General features: G+C 40.5%; 1 protein-coding gene across 1 annotated transcript in view; it reads right to left on the reverse strand.

Annotated features, from left to right (window-relative positions):
* FAM107B (family with sequence similarity 107 member B) overlaps nt 1-7,779 on the reverse strand; it is a 136,224-nt gene extending 128,445 nt beyond the window's left edge. Inside the window, exon 1 of the mRNA XM_015067761.3 lies at nt 7,722-7,779. Within this exon, the coding sequence (XP_014923247.2) occupies nt 7,722-7,731 (10 nt within the window). The 5' untranslated portion in view covers nt 7,732-7,779. The remainder of the gene's footprint in view (nt 1-7,721) is intronic.
* Nucleotides 7,780-11,345: the final 3,566 nt, after the last annotated feature.

Consider the following 11,345-nt stretch of genomic DNA (forward strand, 5'->3'; position numbering starts at 1 on the left):
GATTCGAGGGCAAGGCCAATTGATTTAACAGCAAAGAAAATCTAGCTGCACTCTCCCCCCACCCCATGTCTTTCTCCTACTTACACTGATAATGCAGGACCTGTGAATAAATTCTAGAAACATCTTCCTCCTTACGAATATCTGTTAGAGCCCAAATATGGCCTCCCCATCCAGTGGTGTTTTCGTTTTTGGATTAGGGATTATATCACTTCTGCAGGTGCTTATTCCTCTGATAGACCATCATTTCTTGGGAAGAATTTATATGACAGTGAACATTCAGTCAACTAGTATTTGAAGTAGAGACAAAATAGTGGGACTCCTTAGGCTAAAACAAAAGCATGGTATCTAGGTCCCACACAGGAGTGTAGGGATCAGGGCTTGAATGGAAGTCATCTGCAACCCAGCAGCATTTTCTCTAATAAAGGGCCTCCCAGAACCCACAGACTGTCCTACAGGAAAGGGAATGGAAAGAAGGTAAACTCAGGCACAGGAAGTACATTTAGCTCCTTGAAGGCAAGCCTCATGTCTCCCTCATCTTTGACCACCACCCCCCACCCATGGTTCTCTTCATGTTTGTTAGAGCCCCAGCTGAAAAACAGTTTTGATATTAAAAGTTGTACTATAAGCCAGACTTGATCATTCATGCATGCACTCATACTTTAGTCAAACAACCATTTATTTTGAGCTCTTTCATATTCCAGACATTGTGTTGAGAGCTGGGGGAAAAAAAACAAATAGAAAAATGCACTCAGCGTTCAGATTCTGGCTGAGCTCATTGCTTCAGCGAAAGTTTAAAAGAAAAGAGCAAGCATTCCCTCTTCGTCCAACAAACATTTATTGAGCACACACTATACATAGGGCTCTGTTGTAGGCATTCATGATGTACACAGTGGCCTATAAAATGCTCAAACACTGCTGCCTTCATGGAGCTCATTCTAGAAGGGGAAGACACACAAAGAGTAAATAAAGGACATGGTGCGCCAGAGTGGTAAGTGGCTTTCAGACAAGCAAGATGGGGCAAAGAGGTTAGAGTTGAAGAACAGATCACAGTTTTTTGCTCAGGGTGGTCAGGGAAAGGCTTGCTGAGAGCAGAGCCCTAACAGGAGGTAGGGACGGAAGCCATGCAGACCAAGACATCCAACCATCCCATATAGAAATTTAGGGATCGGGTCATCTACAGCCCCCAGCAGCATCTTCTGTGATTAAAAGGCTTCCTAGGACCTCAGACTGTCAGTTCTAAGGTCAAGGGGATGGAAAGAGAGTAAACCCAGGACAAAGGAAGTGTACAGCATCTTCTGTTTTCTAACTTCCTTACCTGAACAGTCCTCTATTCATTCTTTGGCCTGCGCCTTGGAAAAATCGGTAAGGAAAATAAATAACCTTTTTTTTGCACAAAGTGGGATGTGACTGAAATACAGTTGGCTGGGTGGAAAGCTCATTTTGACTGTTCTACTGTGACATGAAAGTTAAGACCAAACACTTTATTTGTCTGAATTGCCAGAGAATAGGTCATTTTCTCACCTCCCGAGGCTCCCCGCCAAAAGTGTCGCCTTCCCACAGGGGGCCAGCCTCACACACATGCACGCGCACACACACACACACACACACACACACACATGCACACGCACACACACACACACGGCGACATCATGTCGCTTAAGCAGCTGTTCAGTGGAACCCTAGTCTCACTTCCTCATAAAGGTTACAAAAATACATACTTTTTTTTCCTTATTGCATTCATTTTTAGTTGAAGAATTTTAACCGTTTGGGGTTTACTTCACACACAAGAAACCTACAAACCACAGGAAATGAAAACTTGACAAAATGCAGATGATACAGACAGCCAACTCTGAAAGCGTGCCGGGCCCCACTCAGCCGCAGGTGACCTTTAGCAAAAGGAGTGTTCCAATGAAATGTTCTGACTGTCATAGAATAGCTTCGACTTACAAGATTCTCCCATTATGATCTAAGTGTTGCAATCTTGGGGCCCCCAAAAGCCCCAGCTGAGTGCAACCAAAAAGATGATAAGGATTCAGCAAAGTGTTCTTGAATTTTAAACACATTTGGAAGTTGCTTTAGCATTCAAAAATATTTGGCCTGCTTTTAAAGCAACGCACGGGCAAGAAAAATGGCAAGACAGAGCCAACATTTTAAAAACACATTTTACTTTCTTTTTGAAATATAGTCACCAGAAAGGGTGCAATTCATTAAAAAAAAAAACAAAACTCTCTCAAGAAAGCATAGCTGCCCATTCATCTGTCTCCCTGTCCACAAGGGAATGAATGAATAAATGAAGATAGGATGTGCTAATCTCCGAAAAGTGGTACTACATAATTTCTATCATTTAGCTAAAGATAAGATTAGTTTGGGCAAGATCTGGAGTTTCTTTATGTCAGCTTGTAAACCTGAGTCTCTGTACCGAAAAGGTAATGCTCACTTTTAACCTTGCTCAATATTGATGCCTTTTATAGGCTGTTGTGTGTACGTGCAGTGCTTGGCTTGTTCCAAGGGCCCTTCCATGGAATAGAAAGAGATTAAATTAAGCCTCATGGCAAAACTTCTCCATGGGAATGCAAGCTGGTGCAGCAACTCTGTAAAACAGCATGGAGGTTCCTCAAAAAACTAAAAATAGCACTACCCTATGACCCAGCAATGGCACTACTAGGCATTTATCCACGGGATACAGGTGTGCTGTTTCGAAGGGACACATGCACCCCCATGTTTACAGCAGCACTATCAACAATAGCCAAAGGATAGAAAGAGCCCAAATGTCCATCGATAGATGAATGGATAAAGAAGATGTAGTATATATATACAATGGAGTATTACTCAGCAATCAGAAAGAATGAAATCTTGCCATTTGCAACTACATGGATGGAACTGGAGGGTATTATGCTAAATGAAATTAGTCAGTCAGAGAAAGACAAAAATCATATGACTGTGTCACTCATATGAGGACTTTAAGAGACAAAACAGATGAACATAAGGGAAGGGAAACAAAAATAATATGAAAACAGGGAAGGGGACCAAACAGAAGAGACTCATAAATATGGAGAAATGAGGGTTACTGGAGGGGTTGTGTGTGTGTGGGGGGGGGGGGCTAAATGGGTAAGGGGCATTAAGGAATCTACTCCTGAAATCATTCATTGCTTCACTATATGCTAACTAATTTGGATGTAAATTTTAAAAAATAAAAAATAAAATAAAAAAAAAAACTTCTCCAAAACTCAGAGCAACCACAGAAGGTTCTGGGAAAGGAACACCTCTCATGGCAATGCAAAAGGGAAAGAAAACCTACAGAAGGAAAGATCTGGGAGCAGATGGCAAAGTGAGCCATAGAGACCAAAATGTCTGCCAACTGTGATGTAGCAGCCGAGAAATGAGGCACCAAATCAGGTGAGAACATGTAAACCCTCCCCCTGTCCTTGGATACTTCCAATAACTGGCTTATCTTCAGAGGGTCATATTGTCAGCTCCTTGCTGACATATAGATCCTTCTGCTTGGAATTATGTTGTCCTTCTTGTCACAATTAGTAAAGTATCATTGTTTTTCTCTGTTTTTCACATAACACCATGGCCACCTCAAAGGAACTGTTATATATGGAAATCTTTCCTTCACAATATCTCCACTCATATCACCATTTTTCATGGGTCCATTACCTCATTCTTCCTTTTCCCTGTGCAGTTATAAGCAGAATGTTGTAGGAGAATGATGCAAGATATCTCCAAAATTGCACCTTTGCATAAAGGATCTAGCCTCACTTGTGCACAGACATAAAACTTGGGTTTAAGGAACACACAGTCTGATGGAATCTTCACTGAGCATCCCAATGATTCAAGGCCTTACTCAAGTCAAGAAAGTGACTAACCATACATTGTGTCTGTAACCAGAAAGCACTCCTCTTCTTACCTGTTTGCTAATGTTTAAAGTCCTTTTAACAGCCACCAAATTTTTTCATTCCATAGGTACATTTGCACCATAAAATACCAATAGGCTGTAGAAGAGGCAACATAATCAGGTAAATTAATTACGTACCAATGTATACATGCCTGATTGCATGTTCTTTTCTTTTAAAGCTTATTTATTTATTTTGAGAGAGAAAGAGTTCACATGAGCAAGGGAGGGGAGAGAAGGAGGAGAGAAAGAATCCCAGGCAGGCTCCATGCTAGCAGGTCATAGAGCCTGATGTGGGCTCAGTCTCATGAACGGTGAGATCATGACCTGAGAGGAGACCAAAAACAAGATGCTCAACCCACTGAGCCACCCAGGAACCCTGCATGTTGTTTTGATGGTAGCAGAACTGGGGACCAAAGGTAGTGAGGAAGGAACCCCACTGTGGAGGGGCAGGGCCTGGAAAGGGCAGTCTTGAGGCAAAGGTAAATTTTATCTATCTGATGATGAGCGTGCCTAGCACTGGTCTTGCTAAAATGAAGCACCAGCTGACAGCCACTCATGGTGTATCACATTAAAAGAGACTTATTATAAATGGGCACTCTATCCACTCAGCTAATATATCCATAAAGTCAAGGGGAAGTGCTCCCTGATTCTGAGTAGGCATGAGGGTTCTATTACACGCAGGTCACTTACTTAAAAAAAAACCCTCAAATATACACAGACACTGAATTATTAGAGAGCAAATGACAGGTAATGATGACGGTAAAGTTTAAACACACTCCCAATTAACCTGTTCTAGCCCCTGGGTAGACCCTGCAAGTATAAATTATAGATCTCAGGATAAAGTGACTGATGCTTGAGGATTAGGTCAGCGGCCACAAAAAGAGGCTGAATGCCAAATAGGTATTGCTTAGATTCATTATATAGTATTTGGATTTCACTTTATAAATATCCTGGCTAATGTGTCTTTCTTCACAAAAAGGATTTCATATCTATTCTTCAAGACCCAACTCGTATGCTGCAATCCCTTGGATAACTTCCTGGATCTGCCAAATTGAGTTTCTCTCACCTCATTCCCCCACTCCTGTCTGTGTTTTAGCATGCACTGTATCAGACCTGTTGTCTTAGCCCTCTATGTCCATGTTTTAGAGACATTATTTCAGTACAAGCTCTAAAGGCAAGACTTCCACAGAACCCTGCTTTCTCTAGAATTTACATTTTACTTGTTTTTTAAAGGGTACAATTTCTCCATAATTTACATTTTCCTTTTATTTGTTTAATGGCTGCATTTCTCATTTTCCCACAAACTCCATGAAACATGGAGTCATGTCTGTCCTAGTTACCACTCTAAATATGGCATTATTCCTAGTACAATGTCTAGCACATAGTAGGCATCCAATAAACATTTCTTAGTTATTGTATTTTATGTTCATACTTTTCAAATAACCTGGCAGACACAACTTACACATAATATGATTTCAAAGAATGGTTAATAAACACAGTATATCTGAACTAATGGACGAAAACTAGAGGCAAAGTACACTAGTGCCACAGTGTAGAGATGCACTTTTGGGAGTAAATCCTGAATAAACGAAAGGGGCTCTGTAGTAAGTCCCAAAGTTGGTGAACCCAAGCACTTTTTAGAAGTAGTGAGAAATTTTTGCATTTTCTTCTCAAAATTTCTACTTAGAGAATAGCATTATTTGGTGTTTTTTAATAAAATAGATGAATATTTATTCACAATCCAAATTCTAAAGCCATACAATTCAATCACAAAGAAATGTGGATTATAGATTTCTAACTAAACTGTGTCCCTCTTTTTCTGCAGAATTATGTTCATTGGGATCTCTGACTCCAAATGTATTTCTGGAGGAAAATCTTTACCACTATATACATTTCTAGTAACACACTCGAAGGACTTAAAGATTGAAGAATGCTAGCAGACTGTTTGAGAATGGGATCCCTGATTTCTCACTCAGAGGTGTCATGGTGGGATGTGTTGGAGTCAACTCATGTCTTAGAAAAGCTTTAGTGAGTAGTTGTGCCTTCACAACATGTGAGGTAGTCAAGTCTTTGGATGTGAACAAATGCCTTCAAAATCTAGTGGGCACTATACCAAGAGAGCAAGTGATACCATTTATATCAGCAACCAGGAAACTCAAAATCTCTTGGCCAAATTTGCATTGACCCAGCAATGGCCATTATCCCAGCCTTCTCTAGCTGAGGAACTGAAAATCAAGAGTGAGTGTGCAAAAGTAGCATTCAGAACAATTTTCATGGGTATGATACACAAGCTCCAACTCTGCCCACTCTATACCACTACTTTCAAACTCCAAAACTCCTTACAAGCATCATCAACTCAAGGAAGCTTCTTAGATTCTACTTCCTCAATGTAATCAGAGGGCTTTGGTTGTATCAGTCTTTTCACATTATTTCTTGTGTTCCAAACACATCTATGCCTTAGACTTTTGTTTTCTTGAAGGCATGTGTCATGTCTTATGCTCCTTTATAGCCCAATCCAAAGGGTCTACATCTAAAGTAGCTACAGAGTTGGCTCACATCAAACCCACCCTACCTATATCTCCATTATACAGAGAAAGAAAATACCTTGCATATAGTGGACACAAAGGACTCAAGTAAGAATTTACTGAATGACTACCAGGTTCCAGCCACTGTCCAAGGTGCTAAGACACTGTTAAATAAGACAGGCAAGGTTTCTACTCTCTAGGGAACAATAAGTAACCAAACCAATCCATAGAAAGATAATTTTAGATTGTCATAAGAGTTATGAAACAAATAAAAATGGGCAATGACATGAGAAGTGGTAGGAAGGAATGACAAAGTGGCCTCAGGGAGTAGACATTTCAGTGGATACCTGAATGATGAGAAGGAGGCAGTGAAGCAAGGATCCGCAAGGGGAGAGTGTCCTAGGGAGAGGCACCAATATAAAGCAATGTTTGTTATTGTTGCGGATAGACACTTGGGAGGGGTATAGAGGGAGATGGTGGAGATGCTTAATTGTTAATTCTCTTTCCTCCATCTATATCAGAGCAGGGTGCCACCTCTCCCCCCACTTTGCATTTTTTTCATTACCATTTCCATTTTCTCAATCCTGCTCTCTGATTTCCATTAAAATGTAAGAACATGAGCCTCTGCCAGCAGCAAACACATCTGGATCCCTCTTCTAACCCCTAAACATCTAAAACACCAAGCTAAAATCCATTTGAATACAGAAGCAGAGACTTAGCTTTCATTATTGTTAGGTCCATTCAACTAATGTTTGTTTTTATGAGCATTGCTTGTCATTATCCTTACTGATCACGGTCAGAAACTAACTTATGAATTTACTCATCACTGTTTCTTTCCATAGTATCTCATAGGGAGTCCTATTATGGGGTAAATAGTCTTAGCAAAGCAGCGTATTTCACTATGCACTAACATAAAAAGAAACCCAGCAAATGCAACTAAGTATCATTTCCCAAGGTAATCATAAAAACTTTAGTGAACAGCTACGCTACTTATTTTAGTATTCCCAAATTTGAAATTTCTTCATCATTATCATCATTTACTTCATTGCAAGTATTTGTTCATCAAGAACTGGAATCAATAAAAGAAAGAAGAGAAGCAGCTAGTTTCAGCATGATGACCAGACTGTCTAGATATCGTGCCTGGAATACATCACAAGTGACATTTCTAGTCATGTTTCCAATCATTTGGAAAGTCACACAGACTTTCTCTGGCAACATGCAAAGCTTTTGGATGCTGCAAGCCCTGCTGTCAGCAACACCAGCCCAGAAAAGGAGGCGTCGCACTGAATGTACTCTACCTGATACCATCTTCTGTTCCGACTCGAGACATTTAGGTTCTTCCCGGGAGTCCTCTTCTTCCTGAGTTACAGCCCCACAAACCAGAAAAATAGGGAGACATTAAAAATATGCACTAATTTACATAAACACTTTCTGCAAACCTACTGAATTAATATGAGTTCAAGATCTGAAAAAAATTAGACCAAACACTTAACGAACTGAGTCTTTGGACAAGCAACAAATTCAACACCAGATGTTGAGTAGAATAACTACAGGGGTGCTGGGTTACAAACTCTAGGGTGCCAGCACAGGGAAGTGTCTATGGATGTGGTCCCTGAAGCAATACAATCCAGGGGCCCTCAGTGACTAACATGTTTGGGAGCATCGATTACTTAGGCAAAGTTGTGGTAGGTTCCTCCACAAGTCAGATATTCCACCAGCATGGTGTAACAAAGATAATTATGCTTTACTCTTCAATATTCAAAGAGCTGATTTCACCTATTTTTGAAAAATCTATCACCATTCAGTTATTTTTTATCTCTGGGAAGTTGAGTAAACACATTCTTCTCTGAGTTCCGGTATGGTATTTTTTAATGACATTGTGACTCCTGTAGCATTGCTGAAGTAGACCGAGCTAGGAGTGAGGGAGGTAAATTAAAAAGAATGTCTACAAGATGCTTTTCTAATTCTGTCTGCAAGATGACTTTACACTGATTCCCTCACTTATTTTTTTCTTTCCTTGAACAAATATTTGAGTGCCTCTTATAGGCTATTTCTATGGGACCTTAATTTCTATGCAAGATCCCTTCAATTACACTGCAAGCAGTTGTCTGCTCAGCATCCTTCCCAGACTGGCACACTTTCTGCACATATTTTGTTCCTCCAAAGAATGTAGCCCACTAGAAGATGTTTTGGACCACAACAAAGCATGCGGGTGTGGAGTTCCATAAATGATAACCGAGGCTACTCTGTAACCAAGTGGAACAATGGAACTCAAAAATTGATATTATCCATGGTAGGAGTACTCCCCCATTTGTTGTGAGTTTGCAGCTCCTAAGTACTATTTCATCCAGACGAGAATCCATCATACTCTCAGGCTTAGTAAGATAAAGAAGTGTTCTTTTCAACTCATGAAGAATAGTTTCTTTAAACTGTCATCACACTCAACTTACAAGGGAATTGATTTCACCTATGTTGGGAACAAATGCTTTTCCAGAGATCAAAAATCATCTTCAAATGTTCATCAGGGAGCAGTTCCAAAAACTTATTCTACTTTTGAAACCCATGAACCAGTATTGGCATGGGTGATGTGAGTAAACACGCGTTCAGTTCAATTATCTCAAATTTAAAAGTTGTAAGAAATTTTAATGATAATTGCTTCCAAAATTATATTTCTAAAAGGGATGTGAATTAATACTACACCAAAGGGCATGTAAATGATATAAAGCCCCATTATACATAAACTAACTATAGCACCTAATTTCTTGTTTCACAAGGCCAAACAGGACTGTATATAATGAAAACACAGGAGTTATTTTATAATACAGCTATAGGGAAAGTCTCTCAAAATGCCCAAATAACCAAATAAAATTGTTTCATAGATGAAAGTATTCTCCTTTGAGCCTGTAACAGTGTTTACTTTTTATTGCTTTGAATTCCAGAATTGTGAAATAATGTAGCCCTTCAGCTTTCCTCCGAACATATTATTTTATTTTAAAGTGCCCCTCCCCCAATTTTTCTCATTAAATAGTAAAAATTGCAAAGCCCTGGAATGATCTGCAGATGGAAGGATATTTGGAATACTCTTGGCTGGAGAGCTCTCAGCATAGAATAAACAAGCATCTGTCTTCGATAGTGTAAACTATGTTCTATTTAGAGAAAAAAGACTGAGCTTCTTAGATTCTTGTGTTTCTTCTCTTCAGTGCAAGTCTGTGATTTGCTGAATTTGTTCTCACTGGCTTTTCCCCAGCAGAGCTAGAATAAAATGACAACAGTCCAACTGTAGTAGACATCTGTTGATTTTGCTGCCTGGCATTCACTCACTCTATCTAGTAAGTGTGACCCGGTTTCCTCTTTAAAGTCATCCTCTTCCACTCTTCACCAACTGTGGCTCCTATGAAACCAGCCCAGAGCTCCATGGACCTCCCTCCATACTACTTACTCCAGGGACGGTCATGTGACTCAGGGCAGGCCCATCAGTCCACTGCATTTCCGTGTGATTGGTTCGCAGTAGTCATGTGACCCAATCAAGGCTAATGATAGATTTCCTCTGGACTTTGGAATAGGAATTTGACTCCTATTCTTACCCAGTAAAACCTGAAGCGACTTTGAGGTTTGGAGCTGCTGCTGTCACACGCAGCTGAGACAGACATCCACACAAAGAAAGGCAGAGCCAAGAGATGGACTGATACCAAGCCCCAGTGATATCATTAGAGCCCCAAATCCAAGCATTCCAGAAGAAAGCTTAACCTTGGACTTTTCAGCCTAAGTCAGCTATTATGTTCCTTTTTCCTAAACACACACACACACACACACACACACACACACACACACACACACATTTAGGGGCACCTGGGTCCTCAGTCAGTTAAGGGTCAGACTCCATTTTGGCTCAGGGCATGATCTCTTTCTGGGATGGAGATCTGTGACAGACTCTGTGCTGTCAGTGTGGAGTCTGCTTGAGATTCTCTCTCTCCTTCTTTCTTTCTCCCCTTCCCCCCCACCCCGCCTCAAAATAAATAAATAAATAAATAAACATTTTTTTTTTAAACCACGATGATTTAAAAAATAAAAACCCATTTCTATAAGGTTTTCTGTCACTTCTAACAGAACCAGCCAATGCACCTCAGCTCTGGGCAGCCAGAGTGGCTGCGTTGGTCAATAGCTTCTGTGACTCACACACTATCTTGTATTTTAATCTATTTTCAAATGGAATATGACAGGGTTGATGCACTGACAAAGTGCTCAGAGGAAGTGCTAATACAATTTGGCAAACAACTGAGCTTTTCATCTATTTCTTCTGAGGTCTAATTCCAAGATGTTTTACTGAGAGGTCATGAGTTTTGTATTCTTTATGAGATGGTCAGTCAGGCTCGACCACAAGAGGAGTCAGAGGAGAGGAAAAGCAGGAAAAAAAAAGTCTATCACCCTCACAGGTCCTAGAAAAGAGGCTCAGCCCACCTCGGAGGGCCACATGGGAAAGACACCAGAGTGGTTGGGAGCAAAAAACAGGAGCTAGGGGAGTCTTTAGGACACGGACTTTATTGGGGTTTCCACAAGGGAAAGGCAAGGCAGGGTGCAGTAAATAGCTTAGGATTGGCTACTTAAATAATTTCAGTGGGCTTTGAGCCATAGGGATGGTCACTAGTTGCCTGGTACCTGGCGCTGAGATAATTAAGGCAGAGGGATATTGCCTCCTGGGGTACACAGGCCAGACAGAGAAGGTCCAACTCTGGATTGGTTAGTTTGCCTCGTGCAGGCACAGTCCAGGCTGGACCCTTTGTTGTCTCTAAGAAATGGCTAGCAGAAAGGTTTTTGAGATATGTCAAAACATTACAATATACAGAAAATTTAAAATATTTGCAATACATCACACTAAACCACAACCTGAGTATGTTTACAGTGAGTGAGTTCAAGGTATGTTT

The sequence above is a fragment of the Acinonyx jubatus genome, chromosome B4, assembly GCF_027475565.1.
Source record: "Acinonyx jubatus isolate Ajub_Pintada_27869175 chromosome B4, VMU_Ajub_asm_v1.0, whole genome shotgun sequence".
Lineage (NCBI taxonomy): Eukaryota > Metazoa > Chordata > Mammalia > Carnivora > Felidae > Acinonyx > Acinonyx jubatus.